Source organism: Didymella exigua (genome assembly GCF_010094145.1).
Source record: "Didymella exigua CBS 183.55 unplaced genomic scaffold M421scaffold_10, whole genome shotgun sequence".
NCBI classification, from domain to species: domain Eukaryota; kingdom Fungi; phylum Ascomycota; class Dothideomycetes; order Pleosporales; family Didymellaceae; genus Didymella; species Didymella exigua.
In genome coordinates, this window is record NW_022984784.1 from 229573 (window position 1) to 257558 (window position 27986).

The following is a 27986-nucleotide window of genomic DNA, read 5'->3' on the forward strand; positions in this document are numbered from 1 at the left end:
AGACGTCTAGTAAGGAACGGAAAGACACGTGGATGACCGGAGGGGATGTTCGGATAAGAGATGCGGCTCATTGTGGGGAGTGCTCGCCGTACGATGCGAGTGCGGCCATTCCTCACATCTGCAACTCCAGATTAAAAGGTGTGCATCTTAGGCCAGTGGCGGTTGCACAGCAGATTCTCAAACACCGTATGGCCGAACAGACGCCGCATTGCGTTCAAGCAACCCGATGTTGCTCATTGGCCCCGTGCAGGAATCGCCAGCAAGATTGAACGACAGAGAGCCTAAAGATTGCTCTGCCTTGTTGGTGGAATCTTAATGTGGGTTTGAAATGGACGGCTTGGGTGGGAAAACGATAACGACAAACAAGGCAATTGGATAGCAACGGTCGATGCTGGTGAATGAGACAATGATGTAGGGACCGTGCGATTGCTATTACATGTAGCGCGTGAAGGAATCCAAAAGACTTCCGAACGCCAATATGGTGCAGCAGAAGAAAGGAAACGCGGATAGGACTACCTGAGAGTAGTGATTATTAGCGCCCTGCGCGTGCGGGCCGTATTCTCTTTGTCTTGACTTTCAGTAATCCTTCGTAACTCGCCGACCTTCGTCCCAGCCGAATGGGTCAATGTGCGGTGAATGCTGAGTCGACCGTCATGTCGATGAGCGTCGACTTCAACGAAGGTGTTCAGTGGTAAGGCGACCTGTATGCAGTAGTAAAGCGACATGTATTCAGTGATTCCAAAGTTAACGGCATGCCCGACACCAAAGGTATGCAGTAAGCGAGATCACAGCGTGCGTGACCTTAGAAGGGTCTGATCTGAGGGATGACGGATCCCCCTTGTTGCATGGGTGGCATCATTGGAACTCCGGAGTTCGACGGACCCAGACGATGAAACATCTGTATCAGACGTTCACCAACGCTGGGTTCCAGCTCAGTACCGTCCCTTGCAATCTTCACCTCGCGGTTTGCGTTCCAGGGGTTGCGAAGACCACGAGTACGGTAGAACGGCAAACGATTTGCAGAAAGCCACTCGACCTTGAAAAGTTTACCCCAGCTCTGAGCGACAACAGGGAGGTCGCCATCAACCTGAGTCTTAATTTTTTCAATAAGCTCCTCCTCTGCCTCAGACTCTGAGAGCTCTGCCTCCCAGAAAATTGTTCCTCGGGCGGAATCATCGATGATTCTGCCCTTCGGTGCCCATTCTGTTGCCGGTGTGGGGATCGACTTCGGTATGTCTGGGGCGTCCATAATGTTCTCGGGTTTCGGAGCCGATTGTGTGAGCTCTGGGCCTTCCTCTAGAATGGGTGATGTCATGCGAGCATAGCCAAAGTATTCTCCGGACTTATTAGCTGAGAAAATCAGAAAGACGTTCTCCGCCGACTGCAAGGTGTCAGTATGGGTCCCACAATAATCGTACGTTCAGGCCGATCTACCTGGTAGGCCTTGTTCAAGACCTCCTCGTTGTGGGACTGCGTGGCCCAGATGCCGTTCTGTATACTGAGCTCGAGGTCTTGCAACGTCAGACTTTTGACGATGAAGTATTTATTAGAGGCAGTTAAACTGGCAGGGGTCTCGCCGTCTGTGTCGTTCGCCGGAGAGTCCGAGACTCCCTCTTGCAAGTCATCCACGGCCTCACCATCCGGCTTCGGCATTGTTGGCGGGGATGGAGTAGGTTGCTGTGCGCCGACCATAGCCGACGGCCCTGTAGGTATCCCTGATGCAGGTGCTGAGCTGCGGCGTAGTCGACAGACTAGACGTACACCGTTGAAACGCGAGTCGTGAAATCGGTGCATTGCAGCAGTGCATGATGCTTCGGTTCGATAGTTGACGAAAGCGCAGTTGCTTTTGGATATTAAAAACAAGCTCTCAATATCCTTTGTGGCCTCACGGGAGAAATGGTCCTTCAATGACACCACTGTCGTGCCTGGGGGCAAATTTCCGACCCAAAGCGCATGGCCCGACTGCTTCGGTTTTCGGGGTGGTCCGCGGGGGATTGAGCGCACAGAAGGAGAATGAGAAGCTCCTGTATCGATCAGCTGCGCTGTACGAGGCGTACCCTTGACGTACATACCTGGTCCTTGATAGAACGGTGCGCCAAATGGAGCAGCAGCACTACCGACTGACAGACCTGCAAAGCCACCCTCGTGAGGAGAAATCTCTACACCTTGGCCAGGAATTCCATTATGAGCTGTAACCGAACTGGCTCTCCTGCCATACGTCGTTTGATTGTGCATGCCTTGCGCTGTGAAGCCAGAAGGGTACTGCCCCGGCGCCGCGTAAGGTGCAGGATAGTACATATACTGAGAGGGTTGTGGATATGGCTGGTAGGGGTTCTGCATAGGAGCAACGCCCTGTAACCGTGACTGGTTTGGGTTGTATGTGGGGTAGATAGCATTATGTGCGCTTTGCTGTGGTATGTAGCCTTGCTGGTAGGGACTTGTGGCATATCCAGAGCCATAAGAAGGATGCACAGGCATATTTCCTGAGGCATGCGCTGGGATTTGCAAGCTCTGTCCTAGTTGGTATGCAAGAGCAGACGTCGATGCGCCAGAAAGCGAGCGGGGGATCGATTGTGAAGCTTGATGATATGGGTCGGAGCCGTAGTCGGGCAGTGCGCCAGCCATTGCACCCATCTTGAATGGGGAAGCATCATGTTGTTGCGACGAATAGTAAACACTCTGTTGTGCAGGCGAGCGATGTTCAGGTCGATGTTGTCCCTGCTGGATAGAGCTCAGTTGAGAGTAGAATGGGGTGTCGTTGTCCTGCGCCTTGTGGGGTGATGAGGCGTGCTGGCCATCGCGCAGACCAGCTACGTCGAAGTCCATGGTATGGGACAGTGAATCGGAAGGTAGATCACCCATCTGTCCTCCGACAATAATCGGAAGCGCAAACCACTGCTGAACCCAAACAAAAGACATGTCAGCCTACATTCCACGCGCTAAAACGAATGACTAGTGAACAGCTGTTCGATGTAACGAGACGACTGTCAACCGAAATGCCGCCGCAATTATTTACGTACCGGAGTCTATATCAGAGTATCCCAGGAAAGAAGACGTGGCGAGCCGCGTAGGATAGTAACCGAGAGATTGAGGCTTCGCGATGCTAGTACTCAATTATACCAGTGAGGGTACGAAGCAAAGGAAGATCGTGTGTAACAAAGATGCCTGTTAATAGTGAGGCCCGAACAATGGACAACTAACGGCTGCAGTAGAGGGCCCGCTCAAGAAAGTGCTCGCTTGGAGCGGAACGAGATGGTGATCAAAATTGCACGGCCACTCAGACAGCAGAGCCGAGTCCTGTGAAGCCCTACAAGGTCGTTAGCATAGCAACACTGGCCGGGAGAAGGAGGAGCCTGACCGAAGACGTGGAGACAGCTTCGTAATTAGACTGAGAATAAGCGAGGAAGTGTTCACTGGCTTTGTCCTGAAACCACGGGGACGCCGCACTTGGGTTTGCAAACCCTTTACCTCAATTGCCTCCGAGCCCAGCGAGTTCGGGTAATCCGATTGGGTGTGAGGCTGCAGGAGGTGGCTTTTTGAATGGCTGTGCGATGCAGGATGGAAACCGATACTCTGGAGGCGAAATGATCGACTAGATCCTGTAAAACACAGGCAATTGGGTGCCACGAAACGATTACAAGGTAAAAGGAGGTGTCATGTAAGAAGATATGCTAGAATGTGGCGAGTGAATACGCTTCTAGACTGCCGATGGGCCGGTGGCGCTTTCTGTGGATGATTTGTGGTGGAGCTTAGCGGACTCTCTGTACCCTGGCATGCATTCTGGCAGACGGGAGAGCTAAAAGTATGACCGCAGAGGCGTAGCAGGTGAGTGACGGCAGAGCACCATAAGCTGGGCACCACAAGTCATGTTTTTGACCCTGGAATTCTTCAAGTGCCGAGTGGAGAAAACTTGAGCGACAAGGGAGAGCAAACGTGCTTTACAAATTTGCATCGAAGCTCCGGCGAAATACTTTGGGTTAGCCAGACATCATGAAGTAATTCATGGGCAGGCTACCCGCCCGGACAGGTTCAAAGACGACAGGGGTCGCGGGCCAATGACAGAGACTATCAAGTGCCAGGAAACGTTCAGACACGACGGACAGGGGAGTAGCCGTCGGCGCCGCGTGGCCGTGTCAGATCAAACTGACATGAAGCGCCCAAAGACGATTGCCATATGGACAGAACGTATCCATGATTGGAACCGGCGTTTTTGTCCGACAATGCACTAAGACGCCCGGAGGCGGGTCTGTACGACAGGCTGGCAGAAGCGTGTATGTCGAGGCGCCATACTGGACTCGTGCATAGTGGGCCAAACACCAGAATCAGATAGCGAGCGACGGTCGCAGGAACGCTCTTCGAAAGACATCCGATGCCTCCCCTCGGCAGCGGCTCGGCGGCGTTCCAGAGCGATTGCAGTGCAGCCGTTGTCGTTGGGAGGCCACGGGAAGTGGTCCGCCAATAGATGGACAATGAAGCCGTTTGCCACCCTCGGTGGCACCGCGCCGGAGAGGGCCTTTCGCAAGCTGCACCTTCCCTGCCAGTCGGGATCGACAGCAGCGCTGAGCACAGCCGTGAGCCTGCAGTGCGGAGATCATTGACAAGGGAGAGTTGCAGCAGAGCCTTTGCTAACGGGCCTTATTTATTGCATACACAATGTCGAACGGTTGGCACTCTGATGCCGCGTGTTCTCGGATCACAGTGCTTCACAGGACACTTTCTTGTGTTGTCGCAATGTCAAATTTGACAATTGCATGCCCCAATTCCCATCTCGCTGATGCAGAGATTGCAGATTCTCGGTCAGTCGCAAGATGGGAAACGAGCTTTGACGCTATGACGTAATTGTGGCGAGTCGCCAGGGTCTTCTCCAACGCCACCTGTGGCCATGTTTTAGGGTCGTCTAGAGGTCAATGTGCTTGGTCCACCGAAACTGAAGAAAGCGATTTTCAAGTTTTGGTCCACGGCTTGTATTCTATGTCATGTAGCTGCTTCGCGACTTTGTCGCGGGAAGTCTGGGCGTCGTCAGGACTATTTTATGGGGTCTGCGTCAGGGCCCAGGGCGTGAAGACGAACGCGCGAACGCAATTGGAACAGTACATGTGGCGAAAGTACGAAGATTGTGGCTGTAATGGAGATCTTTGCTATGGCAAGGTTCAAGACCGAAACCCATGCCCTCCTTGACGAAATGGCGTGCACGAAGCGAATGGGCGTTGCCGGTTCCTGGCGATCGGACAATTGCTACTCCACAGTGTCTGGACTGAACCTGGACCTGGACCCTGAGCGCACCAACTTTGGAATTGCGCATGCACGAACAGCTTGTCTTGCATTGTTGTCATTGTTGATCAGCTGAAGGGAACCCTGCCAGTCTGCCCGCTTGCATGTGCTCACCTGCTTCGGTCAATTGGCGCAACCTGCAGGAGGGCCCTGTGGAGCTTATCGCTCAAAGTTTTTTGGAACGTTCTGGTCACGCGACGTCTGTCATTACTATGTCAATACAGTGGCTATCAAGACATGCACGTGACGATGCACTTGACGATGCATCCCAGGCGAACGAACTTCGTCACAATCCCTCATATTTATCGCAAGTGAACCTTACATCACTGTGATGAGTCGGTTGTGCAACATCGGATCATGATGCGACCGTTGCAATGAGCGAGTTTACCGTTCGAAAAGGAGGTCTAAATGACACAGAAGCTGACGTTCATTGGTCTATTGAAACATGCAAGTGTCGCCTTGCAGGTGATCCATAAAAGGGCCGACTACGTTGACTGAACACAATCTGCATAGTCATTGGTTCATGCTGCAACGAATTCCTCCAAGAAGTCGTCAATGTACTGGAAGTACCCAGGCTCTGCAACCGTGTCGTTGTGGGACCCCTTGGGGAGCTCTCGCCATACCTTTGGTGCTCTGCAGATCTTGTATAAGCGGGCCATGTGGGACGCTCTGTTGAAAGTGATCAGTGGAAAAGTTCTCGCTGGTGCATGCACTAATTTGAGATTACCAGGGGACTTACGGAACGATCTCGTCTTTCAGTCCGCTCAAGAAGAGGAACGGTATCGTGGTGATCGTCGGGAGCGTCTCTTCACTCGGCCATATCTGATGACAGAGCGGTGCAAGGAATCGAGCAGGAGGGAACGCACTGCATGGTATTAGATGTGTACAAACTCTGTTCGCATGGTTGATAACTTACGATGGAATTAGTTTCCTGATTGAGGTAAAGGTATTCTCCAAAACGACACCAGCGATGTCGTTCTGTTTCTTGTTTCGAGAAGCCAGGCCAATAGCTACAGCGCCTCCGATACTCTGTCCATAGATAACTATCCGTGTGCCTCGCAATTCTGATCGCTGACGAATGTAATCGAGGCCTGTTTGAGCATCGATCATGAGCCCCTTTTCGTTGGGATTGCCAGAGGATAAACCATAGCCGCGATACTGGAGCATAAGTACATTGCAACGGAGATCATTGACAAGAACCTTAGCGATAGGAAGTCGATAGCCAATGTTGCCAGCATTGCCGTGGAACATAAGAACGGTCACGTTACGGGCGTGTTGCTCGTTTGGTCGAAGGTAGAAAGCGCTAAGGGACTCGCCGTCAGGTGTGGGAATGAACAGCTCCTCGTAGTCCGTGAGGCCGAACTGCGAAGGCCGTGGAACGTTGGTCCGAGCATCAGGTGGAAATGCTCTGGGGTAAATAAGCTCACTGGTCACGTTAGTGGAGAGCCGCCACCGCCATAGAGTGAGACATACTTTTGCTTGAAGTATAGAAGACCACTACAAAGAGCCGCGATACCTGAAGAGGCGAGAAGAGGTACCCGTAGGTAGGACATGAACGTGTCCAGTGCCGTACCCATGTCGGTTATTTGATCCGGGGGATCGCCCAGTCGAAGTAGGTGCTGCACTTGTAATGGCTTGCAGGCGGAAGCCGAATTCGGAATCACGAAGGCTCACTTCTCCATGAGACAACGGTATTCGGAAGCTATCTTACGTTCACTGATGTTAATTCGCGCGGTCCCCCCTGAGACTGGAGGGTGATGGTGTCGTCTACGGTCAGCCCCACTTCGCAAGCGCGACGATACGCCAAGCCCAGGCTGTAGCTATTGCGCGTTTACCAGCACCTCCACGACCGCACCCTTACAGCTACCTCATCACCCACACCACATTTGCAGAATCTCAGGCCCTCAATTATACCTGTCCTCCTACCCACAACCAGCTCACGCCGCAGTCATGATGTCCACCGGGATGTTGGGAGAGGGTGAATAGCTTTGCCGCATCGCCCAAGCTTGATACTGACATGCTATCCGCAGATGGCATCCACGTCGACATGAACCACCTGAAGAAGGGAGAAGTCAAGTAAGAAATATCATAACGAGGTTAGGGAAACGATACTGACTCCCGCCGCAGCTTGGGTACCTCCATGTTTGTCGATTCCGCCCCCGCCATCGTGCCCTCTCTGACAGCATAACAGTATGGCGATCAACTTCAAGGATGGTGTTATATTAGCGGCAGACAGTAGAACGACCACCGGCGCCTACATCGCGAACCGAGTCACCGACAAGCTTACACAAGTCCACGACACAATCTGGTGCTGTAGATCTGGTTCGGCAGCAGACACACAGGCTGTCGCTGATATCGTACACTATCACCTCGGCATGTACGGCATCACCAACGATGAGCCGCCGACAACACAGACTGCAGCGGCCATCTTCCAGGAGCTCTGCTACTCGAACAAGGACTCCCTCTCGTAAGTAATGCGACGTCTCCGGATAGAATCTGACTGACAACTACTCAGGGCTGGTCTCATTATTGCTGGCTGGGACCACAAGCATGGTGGCCAGGTGTACTCCATCCCGCTCGGAGGTTCTTTGCACAAGCAAGCGTACGCGATCGGCGGTTCGGGGTCCACATACATCTACGGATATTGCGACGCAAACTGGAGGGAGCACATGACAGAAGAGGAGGGTATCAAGTTCGTCAAGGGTGCGCTGTCTGAGGCTATCAAGTGGGACGGCAGCTCTGGTGGTGTGATCCGTATGGTTGTCCTTACAGCTGCCGGCGCACAGCGACACCTGTACCTGCCAGACCAGAACTACGATGGTCCAGGCAGGCAGTAGGTGCTTGAAGATATATGGGGAGGAAACGTTCAAGACAAAAGACATAGATCTGCAGCTCTGAGCGAGGCATGACCATCACGATGAAACGAAGCCATGTACAAAACTGGCGACAATCAATTTCGAATCTCCGGAATGGTGACTGAGTACGGTGTACTTACCAAAACAATCTGTAGAACTATACGAACGGCACTCGGCATCAGTCGCGTTCTGACGTTGCTGTTGACATTTGCATGGTCTGGATGTCAACCCAATCATAGCCCAATCATTTGAGCATCTCTCACCCAACTAAATGTTCACGTGGGGCACCGAGCATTGCGAGACACGAGACACGACGTGATCAAGTAGATACAGGTCGGCCTAGTCGACGGTGAAGCTTGTAAGTGCCTATGAAGCTTGGCCAACGCGCCTCAGTCGCTCGTATTAAGGGTCCTGCTTTGGGCAGCCAGCACTGCGGCGGCGCCATATGACGAACACCGGCCGTGCGCTACTGACCGAAACACCACTTCTAACCCTCAGCGCACCACTGCTGCAAACCCACTCCCCCCTTCACCCTACTACAGACGCGTTGCCGTCCAATTCACTTTGGTTACGGCAGGAAGAGCAGGGCATGCCAGTCTTCGATTGTCCTTGAATCGTTGCGCTTCTTCGTCTGCGCCGGCTGGCTCTGCGACGATAAGAGCTTGTTCGCGCCGGCCCAACTCAACGCAGCACCGCCTCCCTCACCTGGTGCGCTCTCAACACACGCTCCTTTCGTAAGAAGCCGGTGCTGGCATCGCGCCTTCCTCTGCAGTCCCTGGACTCAGTCACCCCTGTACAAGTCAATCGGCCTGCGACCCGCGGTATGGGATCGATAGTAGTGAGCGACTTCGGTGGGAATCACTTTCACAAACCCATATTTGGAGGTAGCGGTGGACATCAGCAGACACAGGAATCTCCCTCTACACACTCTGGACGGTCCTCAGCGTCAGCGAACGCGCCGCCTCGACCCGTGGCCGACGTTCCAATGGCCGATGCGGGAGCCCCACCATCCAGCTCAACACCAGCCCAGCGTGCGCAGCAGCACAACCCCTCAGAAGCCAGCCCACACGCTTTCAACCAGCAGCCCGCACCTCCATCAAGCCCTCGCTTCCGTCCGCAGTCGCAGCAACCTACGCCCTCTGCCACACAACCTCGAACCGTGCCCTCGTCTGGCTCGACCCCCGCCCAAGGCTCACCAGCACCGCCTTTACGCTCGCCTGCCGAATCGAGCGCTGCGTCGCCGCGAAAGATCAAAGTCACCAGCTTGGCCCACATACAGAGATTTGCCATCGATGAGTCCAGCGCGTTTTCTCAGACGCGCTCACTGTCGAGGCGTCAACGGCGAGACCCTGCAGACGTTGGGCCCCAGTATGAGATCAGCGAGATGCCTGTTTCAGATATCATTGAGATGGTTGCGGGCCTGCTGACCAAGATCACCACGACGAACGATCGGCAGCACGACCACTTGCATCGCCAAATACCCCCTGCCGAAGGGGCTTCAGGGCTTAGCCAACAGACGACCAGTGTACTGGCTTTCCACGGCAAGAATGTCCCCAGCATATCAATCCTGAGCTACCTTAGCCGCATACACAAATACTGTCCCACCACTTACGAGGTTTTCCTCAGCTTACTAGTGTACTTCGACAGAATGACGGAGAGAGTGAACGCCGGTCCCATACTTAGCCTCCGTCAGGCCAACCAACAGTCACTGACGCGCTCAGAGGCAGCTGCGACTGCATCATCGGCAACAAGTGCTATGGAGCCGACACACTCAGCTGCTGCGCAGGCGGCAACACCACCGCCATCTGGATCTCTGGGCAGACCACAAGATCCCCCGGTCCAAGGCTCTCAGCCTCCATCCCCTCCTCAACAAGACTTAGAATCCGATGGATACAATCTCTCGCATTTCTTCGTGGTCGACAGTTTCAACATTCACCGACTTGTCATCGCCGGTGTCACTTGCGCCAGCAAGTTCTTCTCAGACGTATTCTATACCAACTCTAGATATGCGAAGGTAATTTCGTGTTCGATACTGCCGCAAAACACAGCTAACGCATCCTAGGTTGGTGGCCTCCCCTTAGTGGAGCTTAACCACTTGGAGCTGCAATTTCTCTTGCTCAACGACTTCCGCCTGGCAGTGCCTCTCGAGGAGATGGAAGCGTACGGAACTATGCTAGTCGAATTCTACGCACGAGAGGTGGCCGAGCAGCACGAGAGACAGAACGCAGGAAGGCAGTAATCCAGGCTGCGCATTCTGACCATGAACAACACGCTTGCGCGTTCGTCGTGCAAACGAATGGACAACTGCTATGTCACCCTGGACTTGCTACAGGCTGTTGGGCATGAGCGAACTGGAAGATCGATGCTATTTTCTCTGGACTCGACGGAGCGGATGACACATCGCTGCAGTCCCAATTACTGAATCCTGGCGTATGAGTCTTCTCTAAGACTCCGGTCTCTTTTGGCCATTCATTTTGAGCGAAACACGTCTTGTCGATATCCTGACCTGGACCTCCTTGCTCCTCAACACTGGACTTCGGTAGCAGTACGGGGGAACTGAAATCTGACGAGGTTACGAAGGCATTCCTCGATGAGAACGTTTGCTCTCGGTCATTTTTGCTTTCTCGAAGACCAATAGGGCGGCGTTTATAGAGGTGTTCAGGAGCGAGCATACTATCGCAACAATGGGTAATTTCATCTTGAATCCTTACTGCTTGCTGTCTGAGACCTGTGATGTATGCTTGCAAGTACACCAGGCACAATACTGACATAAACAACATCCTCCCAGCGCAGCGCCTATTCTACCAATCCGCCTTGCATAAATATCGGTAACGCGTTATAGAGGGCAGAAATAGACGCACGTCTACTGCCGCATCACGGAAGGCATTCGCGGCGTGTTCTCAGGCTCACGCCAGCTTGAAAAAGCGTTGGGAGACATTGTGCTTGCAGCCAGTCGCTCGTATTGTGGAAAAGACCGAACACAAGCTTTGAAGTCTCAGGATCTCTAGTCATTTGAAGTCGTTTCTACCAAGCATTTGTTACAAAAGCGCCGGTCACTGCGCCTTAGTATGGGCGAATCAAATCATCGCGGGGTACGTCACCGAGCTGGGGAAACCTGGGAAGCAACAACGAAGATCGGGCTCCCATTGTAGAACAAGGCATTTGACTCCACAGAACTGTTCCACGAAAAGACTTGCCTCCTTCCTGTTGCATGTACGAAAATGAAACAGGCTGTGTCCAGACTCTGTCTAGGATTGCGGGTAAAACGGGCGCGATCCCTTGACGTCATCTTGTGAATGATCAAATAAGATGCTAGGGCCACTGCATCTCGCGGTCTGTACCTGCGCAACCCTCTCAACCTCTCACAATGGATACCTGAACCCTGCATTCTCCCCCGCCGAACCACCTGCAGCCCGTACCTTATCGCTGGCGTAATGTCGACCAACTCAGCAGATGTACCGAAACGGAGACCTGTGCCCAAACAGCCTGCCGTCAAACGGAAGACTGGCGTTTCCAGGACCCTGCACCTCGCTTTCCTGGCCGTCACGGCATTCGCTACCCTGAGCTTCAGATGGCCCTACCGTTGGATACTTTCTGGTGCGCCAGAACTCATCTACGCCCTTCTCTTGGGTGAGGCCAAGGGCAACCGCGTATTGCCATTCGTTCCTCTCTGGACCATCTTCGCCACAGTCAACTTCGTGTACGCAGTATGCTCGACATCGTGGCTTCTCTTCTGGGTCTTCTGGGCCGCTTGTTGGCCTACTTTCATCATCGTCTGTCTGTTCATGTTCGACGCTCCTGCTGGACTTGCGAGACGTCTGTCACGGAAGACGTTTCTCCGAGACCTTCACTTCATCGATGACCAGGTTGCATTCTTCGACCTCCCGGCTTTGGAGATCGACACCGAAGTTAAGGGCTTGTTCGTCATCCGTGGCGTTACACTATCACTCTCTACTTTGACGCTGGTCGCGCATGGCATTGAGGCTGGCATCAAGCTCTCGGATGAGATTGAGCTTGGCATTCAGGTCGACAAGGTCACTGTGCCACTCTTCAGGCAGATCCTTGTCGACGATGTGTACGCCAACATCAAGGGAGGTGAATGGGAGGTCACTTTTGGAGATGTTCCATACGGCAAACCTGATCCTGCGGACGAGGACAGCGACGATAGCTTCATTGCCGCCGACACGGCCATCTTGAAAGCTGCTGCCGCAGCTCGGCCTGCGGAGATGCTTAGGAGCATGACAGCAGATGCTCCACCTACCGATTCAGAGGATACCAAATCCGCCTTTTCCTCGGTCAAGCAGCTGTCCCCAGACGAAGAGAAGGCGAAGGAGAAGTACCGACAGTACATCAAGCACATGCACGACACCAGCTCGATCCAGATTGCAAAGAAGCAGCTGATCGAAAAGTCGCACAAAGACGAGAACAACTTGGATCCCGATAAGATTGACGACCTCCGAGCAGCCATTTGCGCGCAGATCCACAGCGGTCCTTCGATCCCACACCCGCCTTCGAGATCAATCAGGGTCTCGACACTACGCAAGACATCGTATCCGAACGTCAAGAGATGGCTACATCGGTTCCCGTTCCTGTACCGTCTCATGTTGTTCCCCATCTGCTACTTTCACACGGTAAAGTTCAAGTCGGTGTCAGCTGCAGGGTCCGGCAAGTGGTTCGTAGCGCTGATGCGCAAGTACCTCTTCAAGCACTACTCGTCGCAAGACGGCGAGATCCGCAGACTCGAAGCCCGCATCTCCGACTTCTTCTCCGAAGCCAACTTCTGCGTGGAGCTCACCAAGGTGACGTCGGGCGCGTCGTTCCCGCTCAACACCAACTACGACATCAAGTGCAACTTTGAGATGTCGGACGTGATGGCATACCGCTCGCTCCCGGACGCGGTCGATCTGAAGCGCGTCGTTGAGCTCGGCGGACTAGACGCCAGCCTCAACGTCCCCATCTTCCTGTTCCCGCACCACGAACACATCTTCCCCTCGCTCCCCACGGACCTGGAGATTATGGACCTTGAGACGCAAATGTCAGAGGCAGGTAACACGGCCAAGGCGATGCAGGCGCAGAAGACGGTCAAGCAGCTCAAGAAGGACGAGGCGAACATGCACGTCAGCGCGCACGCTCACCTGCCTATGATTGTCAGCCAGGAGATGCTGAACTTCATCGCGGCGATTGTCAAGGCGACCAAGGTGATTGAGAGCGACAGAGGGTTCGAGGAGGCCAAGGTGCTGAGAGAGCTCAAGCGCGTCGGCGACAACGGGTCGGACACGGAGTCTGTCTCTTCGATGAACAGCGTTGCGTCGGACGTCACGGTCAGCGAGGACAAGAGCTTCAAGGCCTTCCTGAGGAAGGTGGACTCTGGGTTCAAGGACGCAAGCCAGAAGACGGCGGCCGGGATGCGCAAGGCGGGCGTCAGCACGGTGAGCGCAATGGCCAACGATCGCTGGATTGCGAGCGTGGTGGGCAAGATGACGAGGAAGCTGGAAAAGGCACAGGGAGAGGTGGGATACTCGGGTGCCGTGCCCATCTCTCTGGCCGAGTACCGCGTTAGGCACGAGGACGACGCGAAGATTCTGCCGTAAGGGATACAAAGGCCTGATGGCGCAGAGTGCATGATACCCCGGGGCTGGTCGTGTGGCATTACCAGCATCCTTGATGACGATGATGACGATGAAGACGCGGATGTGTACTTTTTGCCAATCTAATTGCTCTATCGTTAGAGGCTCTACCCATCTAGTGTGTATACGCCGAGGTGGTGCAATGCAAGTATACACTGAGAAGGTGCAATGCAAGTATGCAAGTATACGCCAAAGAGGCGCAATGCAAGTATACGCCGAGGAGATGCAACGCAACAGGACCGTTCGCCCCCTACCTCCTCATCCGACTCCCGTCCAGCTGCTCCAGCCTCGCATCGACCATTCTCGGATCCTCGCTCAACAGACGGCCAACCCGCTCCTCAAACGCCTTCACCATGGCGTCGGCAACCTTGGGCGCGACGCCCGCACTCAGCGCGGCATACATGGGGCTACTGAACCGAAACTCCAGCGCAAGCTCGATCCGCGTCCGCCGCTGCCCCAGCTCCTCGACCGTCCACGTATTCCTTAGGTGGGTCAGCAACCCGCGACTCCCCTCCTTGTCCACATGCCCCCCCTCGCCCTCGAGATGGTGCCGGATCGCATCCCGCGACAGCGCCGTCTGCGTGTCCCCCGCGACGCTCTCGACGACGCGGCCCGGGACGCAGTACACGCGGCTCGTGAAGCTCTCGGTCAGGGCGCCGAAGCCCGAGGTCAGGACGCCGATGCTGGGCCAGCGGCGACCCGTGTGCGCGTCGGGCGCGGACCAGTGCGTAATGTGCGAGTGCGTGCAGTACGGCAGGAAGGCGGCGTAGCTCGGGACGTCGGCGATGATGGAGTAGATGGGCGCGCTGGGGTAGGGCAGGGTGCGCGAGGCGCGCAGCGTCTGCAGCGGCGCGGCGCTGCTGGGCGGGATGAGGTGCGACAGAAAGGTGCGCGGCTGCGGGGGCCGGGGGAGGCGCGGCGAGGGCCGGAGCAGCAGCGCGAGGGTGGCCATTGGGTATTGCGGGGGGTTGAGCCTGGGAATGGTCGGGCTCGAGACTGGGAAATGTCGGGCTTGAAACTGGGAAGGGTCGGGCTTGAGGCTGGGAAATGTCGGGCTTGAGGCTGGGAAATGTCGGGCTTGAGACTGGGAAAAGTCGGGCTTGAGACTGGCAAAAGTCGGGCTTGAGACTGGGGGTTACTGCTGCTTCATGGTGTTGTCCAGAGCATCGTCATTGACTATTGACGCGGCGCAGGGACCAGATCCATGCCGGTACATGTCAGGGCCGTTAGTGCGGCTCTGGCGTCAAGTCGTCGTTATCGATAGCCGGTCAAGTCGTCGTTATCGATAGCCGGCCGAGTCGAGTTATCGATAGACTTTTCGCCCGTCTGATATTCTCCCCACCACCCCCGCGTTCCGTACTCGCGACACAGCCAGCCACCATGGCCGACAGCGCGGGACCCGGCGCCGACGAGCGCCTCCAGCCCGACGAGCGTCTCCAGCCCGACGAGCGTCTCCAGGCCGACGAGCGCCTCCAGGTCGACGAGCGCCTCCAGGCCGACGAGCGCCTCCAGGCCGACGAGCGCCTCCAGGCCGACGAGCGCCTCCAGCCCGACGAGCGCTTCCAGACCGACGACAGCAGGAGTACCAAGCAGCAGCCCAAGCAGCAGCTGTCCAAGGCCATGGAGCACATGCGCTTCGCCGTCACCGTCGACCCCGTCCCCCAGGCCGCCGCGACGGCCGCGACCTCGCCGCCGCCCGCGACCGGGATGGAAAACGACGCATACGGCGTCCCCGCGGCCATCCAGCCGCTCCGCAACCCCGCGAGCCGCTCGCACGACCCGTCCAACAACCAGAAGCGGTCCGACCCCTTCTCGTTTGGCAGCCGCGTGCTCGAGGAGGGCGACAACATCTTCGAGTTCAACGCGTGGGACAATGTCAGCGTCGACGACACGTACAAGGCCTTTAGCGAGACGCAGTTCGACGCCCAGCGCGCCGCCCCCGTGTCCGACTTTGACAAGAAGCGCTTCAACGACGCGCCCGAGAAGTGGTGGAACACCTTCTACAAGAACAACAAGACCAACTTCTTCAAGAACCGCAAGTGGCTGGCGCAGGAGTTCCCCGTCCTGAGCGAGATAGGCGCGGCGCACGCGCCCGCCGCCACCGTGCTCGAGGTCGGCGCTGGCGCCGGCAACTCTGCCTTTCCCATCCTGCAGACGAGCAGCAACCCGCGGCTGAAGATCCACGCCTGCGACTTTAGCAAAAAGGCCGTCGAGCTGATCCGCGGGCACGAGCTGTACAACGCGGACCTGATCCAGGCCGACGTGTGGGACGTGGCCGCCAGCCCGGACAGCGACAACGGCGGGCTCCCGCCGGGCCTCGCCGAGGGCTCCGTCGACGTCGTGCTCATGATCTTCGTCTTCTCCGCGCTCAGCCCGCGCCAGTGGGACCAGGCCGTGCGCAACGTCTGGCGCGTGCTCAAGCCCGGCGGCCAGGTGCTGTTCCGCGACTACGGCCGCGGCGATCTCGCCCAGGTGCGCTTCAAAAAGGGCCGCTACATGGAGGAGAACTTTTACGTGCGCGGCGACGGCACGCGCGTCTACTTCTTCGAGCAGGACGAGCTCGAGTCCATCTGGCGCGGCACTCGGCGCGCCACAGGCGACGCGGACGCAGCTGCAGACACGCACCCCCGGCCGGCCTTTGACGTCGCGCACTTTGGCGTCGACAGACGCATGCTGGTCAACCGCCAGCGGCGCCTGAAAATGTACAGGTGCTGGATGCAGGCCGTCTTCAAAAAGCCCAGCACAGACAACGGCCTGCAAAGCAGCGTGCCAACGAGCACGCTACGGCAGGACAAGGAGGGCGGCGGCCACGGCGAGGACGGTGCGTGACGGGACGGTGCGTGACGGGACGGTGCGTGACGGACGGTGCGTGATGGGACGATGCGTGATGGCGATCCAGACGCTGCTTTAGACTAGACCTTTGTATATACCCCAATTCCATTCACATCCGCACCTCTACCGCCTACACACGCCCACTCTCTGCGCGCTCCCGATGGCCGCAGCCAAACGCCGCGCTATGCTGTCACACACGTCCAATCGCCCTCATCACGCCTCGCAATGCGCCCCAACACCCGCCCCGCCATGCTCCCACGAACCCACCCACTACGTCAGCTTCGCGCCTGCAACAACCCTCTTCTCCCTCTCCATCTGCGCAGCATCCACGACAATCAGCCCCTTGCCCTTCATCTTCCCGCTCTCGGCCAGCCGCACCAACTCCCCAATCTGCTCGAGCCCGTGGAACGCATTGCCGGCGACCTCGATGCCGTGCTCGGCCACGACCTGGAGCATGTCGCGCGCTTCCTGCGGGCTCGCCGTCATCGAGCCGCGGACGCGTACGTCGCGGAAAATGAGCTCGCGGAAGGGGATCGCGACCGTGTCGGGCTGTCCGATCTGGATGACGGTGCCGTGCATCCGTGTGATGGCGCAGGCGGTGCTGATGGCATCCTCGGCGTCGCTGATGTTGAGCGTGCACGGCACGCCCTGCCCGTTGGTGACGGCGCGGACCTGCTTTACGACTGCGGCGAGCCCGTCGCGCGCGTCAATGACAACGTCTGCGCCGCTTGCGCGCGTCAGCTCCAGGCCCGCCGCCCGCGCGTCGATGCCAATCACCCTCAGCCCCAGCGCTTTCGCAAACTGCACCCCCAGGTGGCCCAGCCCGCCGCCGCTGCCGGTCAGAGCGAGCCAGCCGCCCTTTTCGACGCCCGCGAGCACCACGCCGCGGTAGATGGTGATGCCGGCGCAGGCCAGCGGCGCCGCGGTCGCCAACGAGACCCTGTCCGGCAGCACCGCGGTTGTCCTCGAGTCGATGCGTGCGTACTCTGCGAAATGGCCGTGCGTTGAAACGCCCAGGCCCTCGCTGCGTGGACAGTACTGGCTGTAGTTCTCCGGCCCGAGACAGTCGGGACACGTGCCGCACGGATGGTAGACGATTCCTGCCATGACCCTGTCGCCCTCGTTGAAGCCGGCTGCGGCGCTGCCGACTGCCACCACGGTGCCGGCTCCCTCGTGCGAGCCTGTGCAGGGCAGCTTGGTGCCCATGAGACCTTCCGCCACCATGAAGTCTGTGTGGCATAGCGATGCGACGGCGACTTTGATGAGGAGGTCGTGCGGTCCGAGGTCCGAGGGCACGGGCACTTTGTGGACTTTGTAGGGCTTGTTGTATTCGACGACCTGCGCTGCGAGCATTTCCTTTGGTATGCTGGACGACATGGTGCGCGGGGGTTCGCGATTGGGATCAGTTGCTGAAGGCCTGGATCGTGGCTTCGAGAGTGCAATCATTCAAAGCCCCCGTCCAGACTTGACCAACCTTTTAAGAGCTACCTCGAAGATGCTCCTCGGCTGTATGACGGTGTTCGGCTGGGAGTCGTTGATGCTCTTAACTCCGTAGTGCGGGGATAGGGAGGGGAAAATATCTCCGCACGTACCGCCGACGGCTCGGCCAAGTATAAAGCTGGAGAGCGAGCTACAGCATAGGCCGTCTACTGCGTCCATGAAGACGCCGTAGCTCATGTCCCAAAGCTAACGTTGGGCACTGGCTCCGGAAGACTCGACTGTGGACCACCTCCCTGCATCTCTTTCAATGCCTCTGCCAACACAACAGCTTGACGCGTGCCGATCCGTGAGCCAACAAAGTATAACATGTCAATCGCGTACTGCCGCATCTCGCTACTCGACAGATCCGACGAGCCGGCGGCATACAGCGGCCATACAAGATGGTATATGCAAGTCGGCCTGCCCGGATCGAGAAAGGTCCCAGGTGGGTGGATCCGGTAGCGAATATCCTCCGCAAGTACCGCTGAATGCAGTCCTGCAAAAGAGCCACTGGGTTTGCGCGGCGGCCAGTCGGGGAAGGCGATCATGCCTGTCAATTGCGGTACGGACGCACAGATGGCTGCTGTTGTAGTTCGCATGACCTTTTCGGCAGCAGCCATCTGCGGCGCGACTTCTTCCTTCGTGAACAGAGGAGGATTACATGCGCGTCCTTTCCAGATGTGTTTGCGCATAATTCGGTAGAGATGCATTCGACAGAGTCTGAGGTTGTTCCACATTTGGGCGATCCACGAGTCCGTGTAGATGTGGTAAAACGATCCGAATCCATACTCGGACGGCTTTTCGAGACAAACAGTGTCATGCTGCCATATCTTCGGCATGAGTGCCTTGATGCTGTCGAGCTCGCGATCGAGGTTGACAGCTTTCGAGACCATGGTGACTGAGTCGCTGTCTTTGTCTCGGTTCAAGTCGATCGAGTCTTGCATGAAAAGTGTCATTCTGGTCGTCCATTGCCGGCCTTGGACAGCGTAGTCTGATGTTGGATTGCAGTACTCGTACAATTCGCGCATGCCATCCGGAATTGCTTCGCCAGATTCGAGGCTGCATAGCATCGTGATGCCGTAGAACTGATGGAACATCCGTCGTGCGGTGTTTGATTCGAATTGCTCTTTGCCTCGGAGTCTCACAAGGGCGCTCGCTCCTTGCACGTGTTTGAACCACGCCCGTACAGACCGCTTGTCCTGAAACGACAAGCTCTCGTACAGACCTAGCATGATGACAGACATGAGTGTGCTGTCCTTCACCGCGGTCTCCTTGACTTGCAAGGCATTGTTTGTCATACGCAAAGCGGAGCCGTAAGTGGCATGCGCCTTTGCCATGATCACGGGGTTTTTTGTTGAATTGGCCAAACCGGCTAAGCAGGCGGCGTTTGCACTGCTCCGCAACATCTCCTCGCACCCAGGCTGGCTCATGGCTTCAAGCAGCCACTCGTACTGTCCTCTCGGTACAAGTCCAGGCTGCGAAACGTGATTTGAGATGAAGAATCCCATGGCTTGGTCTTCGATCGATGGCGTCATCTCTCTAGTCATGCTTTCTGGCGTTGGGTATCTCGATATCGACGATGCGGGGGATATAGTGAGTTGGACATCCGTATTTGTCCAAATATCTGGAGAGGCCTGAGAGCTGCTTGCGCACGAAGGCCGTTCCGGGCTGGGTATCGAGTTCTGCTGGGCCAACGCTTCGTATCGCTTCTCCGCCTTCTTCGCCACCACAGCCGTCTCGTCTTTGAACATCATCGACAAAGCATCGCGATAGCCATAGCAGTCTTTGCTAGAACGGATGCATTGTGAGCAAGAAGGCCGCGTTTGATCGCACTGCACCATCATCAGCCGCATGGATTGGGAAGGTGGTGCTCATCGAACGCACCTTGACCTTCCTCTGTCTACAGTTTTTACATCCTTTCGACGGTCTTCCAACGTTGGGCATGGTATTCGATCGGCCACATTCGACCTGACCAACTCATGAAGCGTGTATTCAGTGGGGCGGGGGCCTAGCTTGGCTCAACAAACGCAGCAGGTGTCGCGTCATGTATAGTTCCCCTTCGCCTCAAAGTAACTGCATCGTTGAGTGTTGTAGCCCGCACGCAGCAACCCGAAAATGCATCTGATGTGAATCCTGCCGGCGGGATACTTTCAGCAGTGGCCACTGGTCGATGGGTGCCCTGCGAGATGGTTTGATCAAAGGCTGACTAACACGGGACGAAGCGAGCATGCACATGCTCGTCATCTGGTGCTCCACCAAACAACGTCACATCTTTGTGGACTTTCGTTTCAATTCAAGCCAAAGCATTCTTGTCAGTAATAGGGTATGTAGAAGGACAAGCGAGTGTATCGAACCCGTCGTACAAACACGACACCAGCATTACATGTACTTCACCAGCCAGTTTTGATCAATCCTTGCAGATGCGCTCCGGGCCATTGTCTTTCCAGGCTCGACCTCACGTGGCTCCGTCTCACTCATCCCGTAATCCGACAAATAGCATTCCTACTGGGCAATGCCTTTGGTGGTGAGCCCGTTCACCGCATCCCCGTTCACGTACCCGTTAGAGTACCCACTCGTCGCAGGCCCGTTCGAGTGCCCACTGACTCCATTATTAATGCCATTCACAACACTCTCATCGTCGTAGTGCAGCGTCAGGCTGGTTGGAATGGGGCTCTCATTCGAGCTGGCGTCCAAATAGTGCCTCATGGTGATGCCAGCAAGCTTGTGCTCTGTAATTGTAAAGCGACCCTGCTTTCCTGGCGCGCGGCGTACATTTTTCAATTTGAAGACTTCGCGCAGGGTTGCTGCAAGAGAAGGACCGACCAATCGAGCCCCGAAGCAGAAATGGAGCCCATGCCCAAGAAGAGTATACTCCTTGAATGAACGATGAGGATCGAGGACCTCCGGATTGGGGAAAGCGATCGGATCCATGGCCGCCTTGGAAGTAGCAATCAAGACTGTGTGGCCCTTCTTGATTGAGACAGGCCCGCGAACGCCGTCCGTAACGATGACATCTCTTGTTGCGACACGAGGAAGCCCAGGAACGACACTTACATGCCGCATACCTTCGTACACGAAGCCCTGCAGCTCGCGGTCTGATGCTTCGGGATCCATGTGGGCAAGCTGGATGATACGCTCCTTGTACTTCTCGTAGCCGGGGCTGAGATACAAATCAATCAGTAGCGATGCCTGTTGAGTAATGTTGCCGGCAACAGGCGCACCCATACCGATGCAGTCGCCAACCTGATCACCGATGGGCAGCTTTGTGCCTGCAAGTGCTTTGTAAATTCGATCAGCATGGGGTCCGACCTCGAAGGCACTTCCTTTTGCCATCCAGTCAACGATGCCCTCAAGTCTACCAGTCTGGGTCTTGAGGTGAGTCTCGAAGATCTGTCGCAGGGGCGCAGCCGCCTTCATCGCACCCTCCTTTAGCTTCCACTCGCTAATTGGCATGATGTTGAAGCTCTGGTACATGAATAGCACGAGGTAAGCTTTAAAAGCTTCGTGCAGAGATAGCAGACCCTTGGGTTGCTCCTGTGTCTTCAGTGGCAGCGCGAAGCGGTCTGCAAGCCAGAGAATAGGCACAATGTTGGTCACGTCTCGGACAATGTCGATGGAACGCCTGCCCCTAGGGCCTTTGACAGAGTTATTGAGGATTTGCTTGCGGACATTCGTGCTGAAGAAGTCCGTGATGTTCTCCTCGAAGCCTTCCTCGAAGAAGATCTTGTGAAGGATTTTTGAACGATCGTCGTGCTTCTCGGCCTCGTCCCAGCCGATCATGAAGTCATGCCCGGCCGTGCAATTACGGATCGCAGCCTGGTACATGACTATGAAGCTGTCACGATCCTCGAACACCGCCTTGCAGCCTTCCTGTGTCTGAACACTGATGATCTCGTGGTCATTAGGGGGTCGTTTGAGATCGTACTTCTCCAGGGCCTTGTTGCCTTGCACAATACCCTTTGCTGCCTCTGGGGTGTAGAATGGCAAGAGCACGTACGTGGATGTACCGGTGAAGGCACCAGGGATACCCTGGAAAAGCAGTCTTGGAAGGACTCCGCCGTAAGCTCCAGGTGTCTTTTGCTGCAACAGAGCTGCGCCCCAATTTGTCAAGGTGTTGGCATTAAAGTCGTAACTGAGAAAGCGGTCGCCACGCACCAGAGCAACAGCATCATCTAAGATGCCTCGTCCAGTGGTCTGTCCAGGACAGACACCGCTACCTGGCATAGGGAGCTTGGTGCATTCGGCCATCAATCCCGGATACAGCTCCATGTTTTCGATGTGGCCGTACAGGAGCTCGGCGGCGCGTGCTGTGTCCTCGTCGTCATTCCAGTCTTCGAAGGTCTCGTACGGCTTCAAGTTCAAGTATCTGCGGAACTCATTGAGCGTGCAGACATTGAACAAGTCGCGCGCCTGTAGCTGACCCATGATATCCACAACCTTGAGGCTTGCCGGAGTGCCGTGCGCGCCGAATGCATGCGCCGGCTCCTCGATACAGCTCTTGATCAGTTCGGCCAATTCACTGTCCTTGAAGCGCCCGTCTGATCCTCTTTGTAAACTTCCGAAGGTCCAGTCTTTGGCCTCCACGCCAGGTGCAAAAAGCTTGTGGCCGTACACCTTCATAACTTGGTGGAACATTTCGACAGTCACATCCTCGATACTGCCCAGGTGCGGGTGGACTGAGCGCACGATGTCCTCCATCCATTTGTCATCGGCAGCACTGAGCGCAGCATGCCAATGATAGAGAACAGCAAATTCAACAGACACTGCACTACCAGTGCCTCGCTCAACACGAGTGCCACCTTGTTTGATCTCCTTGCCAAGGTCGAGAGACCACTCAGAGTTCGCCCGAGGGGTGTTCAAGATTGCAGCAACATAATCTTTCAAGACGACCGATGCGAAAAAGCCAACGTTGATGTTGCGCGTAATCTGGAAGATGTCTTCGTCTTGCCTGGACTCCCTGTAAGCACTTGATGCATCTTGTATAATTACAGTGTTCATACCATTTCTGCTCCTTCTCGTTGAGCTGATTCCAAGGCTTGTACTTGCCATTTTCATTGACAGAGTATAGCGATTCCGCAACGTGGTTGTGGTTCCTCGAGAACATCAAGAGAACTGCAACAACGCCAGGAGGCATCATCATGATACGCTCTGATGCAATCGAATCTGGAAAGATCAAACCGTTTTGATATGTTCGGACGCGCTTGTGTTCCTTCTCTGTGTTTCCGTATAGCGTGCTGAGATCGACATAACTCGAGGTCTCGTTGATCCATGGGTTCTCTCTTGACGTCTGGAAGCATTCGTGGATGACGACTGTAGCGAACGAAAAGAAGAGCCGATTCAAGCCAGATGGATGCGGACGAAATGGCCCGTCGCGCTTCAGCAAAGCTTCGTAGACATCCTCAACGTCGGGGAGGTTTGGCCCTTTGCGCCACGTTAGCCTCTCATCATCTCGGTCATAGATAAGTCGCATACCTTTTGGCTTGGATGGTGGTACATTACGCGCATAAGGCGATCCAGCCTTGCCTATCTCCGGATTCCAAGGATTGTTCCCACTCCCATCAGGTTGACGATATCGCGCCGTAGGCCCGGCCATAGTGGGCGTAGGGTGTGGAAGATCGTGCCACAGCATAGAGATGAAGCCATCCGAGACTTTCGCGCTCAACCCACTGTTCAGCGGCAGACCCTGGAGCATTTCGACGCCATGCTCGAGCATACAGTCCTTGTCGTCAATGGGGTCGCCCGATGCTAGGGTTGTGATGGCTTCGATAGCAAATTTGGCATTCTTAAACCCAAGGTTTCTGAGATCGTCGCCGATGGTTGTCTTCTGGGGGTTCGTCATACCACTTGAGGCCTCAGAGGATCTTCCATCACTGGCTTTGGTGGGCTTCCTCCTGATGGTACCCAGTAACGATCGTAATTGATTAGGCATTGTGAAAGCTGCACGCGGTAAGGCGTGCAAGTGCGAATAATAGGTAGGTATCGAAACAAGGGGAAGAATAACGTGTAGGTGGAGGAGAGGCAATGGCTCGAGCGAAATTATGGGGTCAAGAGCAGCTTTGAGGGACAGCCACCAAATGTCTTCCCCCAGCAGGAGCAACGCACAGACTCGATCAATCAGCTTCTCATGGTGATCACTAGCAAGAACGACGCAGTGCGATGATCGGCGAACGTGTCACAGGGTCTCACCCAGTGAATGCACATGGCATTGTGCCCGCGTCAGAAACGTGAGGACGCTCGTGATGCTCCAGAGAGAGTCCAAGGTCTGACCGCTGCATTGGAGCAACTCTCATTGGGTGGTTGGCTGAGTGTAGTACAGCGTCGTATATTAGTTCGCTAGCAGAAGCTGCATTTGGATTTGGAGTCATGCAAGGACTACCTCTATGCGCTTTGAAGACTCCACTCTCGAGAAGCGAGGATCACACAGCGATCGCCTGGGGGCGCACAGCATGCATTGCGTGGAGCGAATGAGGATTTACATTGTCATTGTTGAGTGAACGCACTTGAGGAGAATAGACCGTCCATTGGAATTGGCCAGGACGTAATCACCGTAGAGCCAACTTGGTGGGTCAAGAGATCCATGGCATAGCAGGTGGCGGTCGAGGGCGCTGGTCTTTGCGGACGGCACGTCCGACAGCTTTAGGGTTGGCAATTTCTGAACGCGTCGCAAGTCCAATAAAGCGAATGGGCAGTTTAAACACCTACGACACACCAAGTGCATTGTGAAGCTCGTGTGTAGCGTGCGGACACCGTCTTCCTCGTGCTGTAGCCTGTTGCACTGCGCATGCAGCTGTTACGAACAGGACGGGTTGTCCGCTCACAGCCAGGATCTGCAACTCGACGCGATCGGCTTGTACCGACACGGTCCGGTAGTAGTAGTGAGAGCTTGGGCGGAAGGAAGGGGATCGATGCGGGCCGTCACAGATGTGGGGCGCCAACTAACTTACCCAGTTAGGAAGTGGCCACGAGTTGCTTCCCTCAACATCGCCGACTTCGACGATTCACCATGACCCGCATCATCGATCTGCAGCACTGCAGCTGCTTTCAATCTCGCGCCAATCGCTGCATGGGCGATTATGACGATGCGCATCGTACTCCTCTCCAGTAACATCGTGAGCGTTGGATGCAGCAGTTCTCCACTTTCAATGTCTCCTCGGTGTGGCTAGCAGGATATCCCATTGACACAAGTGGCTGCTGTTGAGTAAGCTTGAACCACTGCTCTTCGAATCAATGCATTGCAGATGGACGGCCCGGCTGCTGTGTCAGCCTGTGTGACACTTGACATGTGAAATCCCACGAGACTGAAGGTTCGACTGGTTCGGATGTTTTTGTATGTAACCGAGAATGAACGATCAGCACATGCATGGTGGCTGGCAAAAGCATGGCGACACTGAGTTAGCAGTGTACTAACTCTGAATGGCAACCATAGTCATTGCACCCGGACGTGAGTCCATTTTGCAACAGTTTGCCACAAAGCACCTAAAGCAGTTGCTGCGTGGGTCATTGTTCCCTTGCTGTCAATTGCAACTATCAGTTTCCCTTTTTGACGTTCTTGCCAAACTCGAAGATGACGCACCAAGACCAAGGACAACAACCCCAAGATCCGCATTCGCGCGCTGTCTCGCTCTCGCAGCACGACAGAATGGAGTCTGCCGCCCCTATACAACGCCGAGCCCATGTTCGCAAGCAGTTCGTTCTTTGCTTTGACGGCACCGGCAACAAGTTCAGCGGCACAGACGCGGACTCCAATATCCTCAAGATATACCGCATGCTTGATCGCAATGGCGATGGTCAGTTTCATTACTATCAACCCGGCATTGGGACGTACGTGGCGCAGGCCGACAGTTCCATCTCCAGAGCAGGACCTATCGATAAATTCAAGAATTGGTACGCAAAAGCGAAGGACAGCGCGATCGGCACCTCTTTTGACCTGCATGTGATGGCCGGGTATCGAGTAAGTCAGATCCCTTGATAGTCTCGGCCTGCAGAGACTTTATCTCTGAAGATGTTTATGACACTCTTTTAATGCGCTGGTAGCATGTGTAAATCCGAAGCACAGGCTGATCAGTCATCTAGTTTCTGATGAGGTACTACACTCCTGGAGACGACATCTTCTTCTTTGGCTTCTCCCGAGGCGCATACACTGCTCGCTTCCTAGCAGAGATGCTTGACCACGTCGGCCTTCTCTCGGTAAGACTTGATCACTCCGCGCTCGATTGCAATTACTGAACTGCTCAGGCTGGAAACGAAGAGATGTGCCATTTTGCCTGGACGTAAGTCGAATTTGCCTTCTTAATTCCATCAAGCTGACAAACACCGCAGAACGTTTCAAAAGTGGCAGTGTCGCGTTGAAGGCAACGAAGAAGAGAAGAGTGAAAAGAAAAAGCTTCTCGAATTCATGTGTGCTTTCAGAGAGACCTTCAGCCGTCCGGTTCGCGCTATTCGCTTTCTTGGCCTCTTCGATACTGTCAACAGCGTACCGCACTTCGAGAACGCGTGGATGCAGCGCAGTAGATTCCCATACACTGCGAGAAGCTCAGCACGCGTCATCCGACATGCTGCGTCGATCGATGAGCGGCGTGCGAAGTTCCGTCAGGACCTTATCTCTCAGGCAAAGCCGGACCACGCAATGCTCTACCAAAGTCGCCATCGAAAGCATAATACGATGTACTTCAGCACCAGCAATGACACGAATGATGATGACGACGAGGCATGCAAGAGAGACGCTGAACAGTCACGAGGGCGACGAGACACCCTTGCTCCGCCTGTTAACTTCAGGAACCCACACGAGACTGCAGGTGTGCGCAGCCTGAGCCCAAACTTCTCGTGTAGTGGCGTTTCGATACAATCGACCGATCCTGTTCATACGCGAGACTCCTGGGATGAGGATGAAGGTGAGCAGGATATCCAGGAAGTCTGGTTCCCAGGTTGTCATGCAGTAGGTCCCCCTCATACACCACTTTTGCACCGATTGATAGGTTTAGGACATTGGCGGAGGCTGGCCCCTCGACTCTGGGCATGACGCCGCTCTGAGCCACGTACCGCTTGTATGGATGGTCCGTGAGGCACAGAAGGCCGGATTGGAATTCGACGAGGAGAAGCTAGAAGCTCTCAACTGCTGCCACGAAGACAGAACATTTGGCGGTCTCCGACGCCAAACTATTGCGCCTACAGTTGCCATCGAACCAGGCTCGCCAGCCTCCAACAATGGTCATATCAACGGCAAAAATGCTGCGCATGACTTAGTCAATGGCTTCATCGACGAGAAGAATACCCTGGAACATCATCATACTCACCCCGACACAACATTCCACAGGAAGCTACACTTTGCTGCAACACAAGGCCGCATGCACGATGTGCTGCAGTTCAAAAACGGTGCTGGGACTATGGGCGTTGTCTCCTGGAATATCATAGAGTACTTACCCTTCCGTCGAATGGACCTCTGTGAGGACGGATCCTGGAAAGCTATCAGATGGCCACTACCTAAAGGCGAGACTCGTGACATTCCAGCCAACGCTATGATACATTCTAGCGTTATCAAGCGCATGCTGGCGGACCCGAAGTACAGACCTGGCAACTTGATCGTTGGCGGTGGCGGCCGAGGTGTTCGTAGAGCTCCTGAGGATATGGGCATCGGCAAGTGGGTGTGTGCTGGTGAGGAGGGCCATCCTGTTGGTGAGTGTTTTGTCAGAAAGGAGAAGCCGGTCAAGAGGGGTACGGAGAAAAGCTCGCATTCTAATGTGATGCCGAGTGGACCCCAGGGCAATTACTTCTCTGGTAGGACGGTCTGAGCACTGGCCAGATTTGAGAATGGGTCGGTCGTCTTGATTCCTAAATCCTTCACCTGCTCTTTTATGATAAAAAGAAAACTATTCCCTTCCTAGACCATCGTAAACAGGCACAAATTTTATCATCTGTCCCAGCT

The 27986-nt window shown here is 55.3% G+C and overlaps 12 protein-coding genes across 12 annotated transcripts; 5 read left to right on the forward strand and 7 right to left on the reverse strand.

Moving 5' to 3' along the window:
• Positions 1-802: 802 nt before the first annotated feature.
• Positions 803-2625, reverse strand: M421DRAFT_60271 (uncharacterized protein; the record flags this gene model as incomplete). Its single annotated transcript, XM_033595772.1, has 2 exons — positions 803-1381; positions 1435-2625. 2 exons carry the CDS (start codon positions 2623-2625, stop codon positions 803-805), a joined length of 1770 nt encoding a protein of 589 aa, XP_033449843.1.
• A 2841-nt stretch (positions 2626-5466) lies between these two features.
• M421DRAFT_419385 (BEM46 family protein) lies at positions 5467-7019 on the reverse strand. Its single transcript, XM_033592095.1, has 4 exons — positions 6745-7019; positions 6188-6697; positions 6011-6136; positions 5467-5940 (listed from the first exon to the last, which is right to left on the reverse strand). The coding sequence occupies exons 1-4, from the start codon at positions 6846-6848 to the stop codon at positions 5793-5795; spliced, it is 888 nt and encodes a 295-aa protein (XP_033449844.1). The 5' UTR covers positions 6849-7019; the 3' UTR covers positions 5467-5792.
• A 98-nt stretch (positions 7020-7117) lies between these two features.
• On the forward strand, positions 7118-8408 carry M421DRAFT_419388 (putative proteasome component precursor). Its single transcript, XM_033592096.1, has 5 exons — positions 7118-7249; positions 7302-7347; positions 7399-7413; positions 7463-7738; positions 7787-8408. The coding sequence occupies exons 1-5, from the start codon at positions 7225-7227 to the stop codon at positions 8106-8108; spliced, it is 684 nt and encodes a 227-aa protein (XP_033449845.1). The 5' UTR covers positions 7118-7224; the 3' UTR covers positions 8109-8408.
• Positions 8409-8949: 541 nt separating this feature from the next.
• Positions 8950-10365, forward strand: M421DRAFT_60162 (cyclin-domain-containing protein; the record flags this gene model as incomplete). The annotated part of the gene is made up of 2 exons (XM_033595757.1): positions 8950-10140; positions 10189-10365. 2 exons carry the CDS (start codon positions 8950-8952, stop codon positions 10363-10365), a joined length of 1368 nt encoding a protein of 455 aa, XP_033449846.1.
• A 1195-nt stretch (positions 10366-11560) lies between these two features.
• On the forward strand, positions 11561-13717 carry M421DRAFT_60280 (uncharacterized protein; the record flags this gene model as incomplete). The annotated part of the gene is made up of 1 exon (XM_033595775.1): positions 11561-13717. One exon carries the CDS (start codon positions 11561-11563, stop codon positions 13715-13717), a length of 2157 nt encoding a protein of 718 aa, XP_033449847.1.
• Positions 13718-13860: 143 nt separating this feature from the next.
• Positions 13861-14919, reverse strand: M421DRAFT_124717 (uncharacterized protein). Its single transcript, XM_033587323.1, has one exon. The coding sequence runs from the start codon at positions 14703-14705 to the stop codon at positions 14004-14006; it is 702 nt and encodes a 233-aa protein (XP_033449848.1). The 5' UTR covers positions 14706-14919; the 3' UTR covers positions 13861-14003.
• A 385-nt stretch (positions 14920-15304) lies between these two features.
• Positions 15305-16549, forward strand: M421DRAFT_16150 (methyltransferase; the record flags this gene model as incomplete). Its single annotated transcript, XM_033587682.1, has 1 exon — positions 15305-16549. A coding segment is annotated over one exon (1245 nt), but the record flags the coding sequence as incomplete, so codon positions are not given.
• A 306-nt stretch (positions 16550-16855) lies between these two features.
• Positions 16856-17962, reverse strand: M421DRAFT_4065 (GroES-like protein; the record flags this gene model as incomplete). Its single annotated transcript, XM_033590314.1, has 1 exon — positions 16856-17962. One exon carries the CDS (start codon positions 17960-17962, stop codon positions 16856-16858), a length of 1107 nt encoding a protein of 368 aa, XP_033449850.1.
• Positions 17963-18258: 296 nt separating this feature from the next.
• M421DRAFT_60386 (uncharacterized protein) lies at positions 18259-19815 on the reverse strand (the record flags this gene model as incomplete). Its single annotated transcript, XM_033595787.1, has 2 exons — positions 18259-19188; positions 19408-19815. The coding sequence occupies 2 exons, from the start codon at positions 19813-19815 to the stop codon at positions 18259-18261; spliced, it is 1338 nt and encodes a 445-aa protein (XP_033449851.1).
• Positions 19816-20323: 508 nt separating this feature from the next.
• On the reverse strand, positions 20324-24256 carry M421DRAFT_419395 (uncharacterized protein). The gene is made up of 3 exons (XM_033592097.1): positions 23537-24256; positions 23065-23485; positions 20324-23012 (listed from the first exon to the last, which is right to left on the reverse strand). Exons 1-3 carry the CDS (start codon positions 23991-23993, stop codon positions 20567-20569), a joined length of 3324 nt encoding a protein of 1107 aa, XP_033449852.1. The 5' UTR covers positions 23994-24256; the 3' UTR covers positions 20324-20566.
• A 280-nt stretch (positions 24257-24536) lies between these two features.
• Positions 24537-25450, reverse strand: M421DRAFT_389320 (uncharacterized protein; the record flags this gene model as incomplete). Its single annotated transcript, XM_033589964.1, has 2 exons — positions 25009-25450; positions 24537-24831 (listed from the first exon to the last, which is right to left on the reverse strand). The coding sequence occupies exons 1-2, from the start codon at positions 25170-25172 to the stop codon at positions 24537-24539; spliced, it is 459 nt and encodes a 152-aa protein (XP_033449853.1). The 5' UTR covers positions 25173-25450.
• Positions 25451-25491: 41 nt separating this feature from the next.
• Positions 25492-27980, forward strand: M421DRAFT_419396 (uncharacterized protein). The gene is made up of 5 exons (XM_033592098.1): positions 25492-26015; positions 26138-26251; positions 26300-26334; positions 26384-26999; positions 27046-27980. The coding sequence occupies exons 1-5, from the start codon at positions 25629-25631 to the stop codon at positions 27850-27852; spliced, it is 1959 nt and encodes a 652-aa protein (XP_033449854.1). The 5' UTR covers positions 25492-25628; the 3' UTR covers positions 27853-27980.
• The last annotated feature ends 6 nt before the right edge of the window (positions 27981-27986 follow it).

Bases quoted from the DNA above. Each gene is read 5' to 3' on its own strand.
- M421DRAFT_419385 (XM_033592095.1), bottom strand. From the start codon at position 6,848: ATGGGTACGGCACTGGACACGTTCATGTCCTACCTACGGGTACCTCTT. The intron at 6,137-6,187 runs GTAAGTTATCAA...AATACCATGCAG, and splicing joins ATCAGGAAACTAATTCCATC to TGCGTTCCCTCCTGCTCGAT. The intron at 5,941-6,010 runs GTAAGTCCCCTG...CACTTTCAACAG, and splicing joins CTGAAAGACGAGATCGTTCC to AGCGTCCCACATGGCCCGCT.
- M421DRAFT_419388 (XM_033592096.1), top strand. From the start codon at position 7,225: ATGTCCACCGGGATGTTGGGAGAGG. The intron at 7,250-7,301 runs GTGAATAGCTTT...TGCTATCCGCAG, and splicing joins CACCGGGATGTTGGGAGAGG to ATGGCATCCACGTCGACATG. The intron at 7,739-7,786 runs GTAAGTAATGCG...ACAACTACTCAG, and splicing joins TCGAACAAGGACTCCCTCTC to GGCTGGTCTCATTATTGCTG.
- M421DRAFT_124717 (XM_033587323.1), bottom strand. From the start codon at position 14,705: ATGGCCACCCTCGCGCTGCTGCTCCGGCCCTCGCCGCGCCTCCCCCGG.
- M421DRAFT_419395 (XM_033592097.1), bottom strand. From the start codon at position 23,993: ATGCCTAATCAATTACGATCGTTACTGGGTACCATCAGGAGGAAGCCC. The intron at 23,486-23,536 runs GTATGCGACTTA...CGTGGCGCAAAG, and splicing joins ACCACCATCCAAGCCAAAAG to GGCCAAACCTCCCCGACGTT. The intron at 23,013-23,064 runs GTATGAACACTG...CAGGGAGTCCAG, and splicing joins AACGAGAAGGAGCAGAAATG to GCAAGACGAAGACATCTTCC.
- M421DRAFT_419396 (XM_033592098.1), top strand. From the start codon at position 25,629: ATGACGCACCAAGACCAAGGACAACAACCCCAAGATCCGCATTCGCGC. The intron at 26,016-26,137 runs GTAAGTCAGATC...TCAGTCATCTAG, and splicing joins ATGTGATGGCCGGGTATCGA to TTTCTGATGAGGTACTACAC. The intron at 26,252-26,299 runs GTAAGACTTGAT...TGAACTGCTCAG, and splicing joins ACCACGTCGGCCTTCTCTCG to GCTGGAAACGAAGAGATGTG.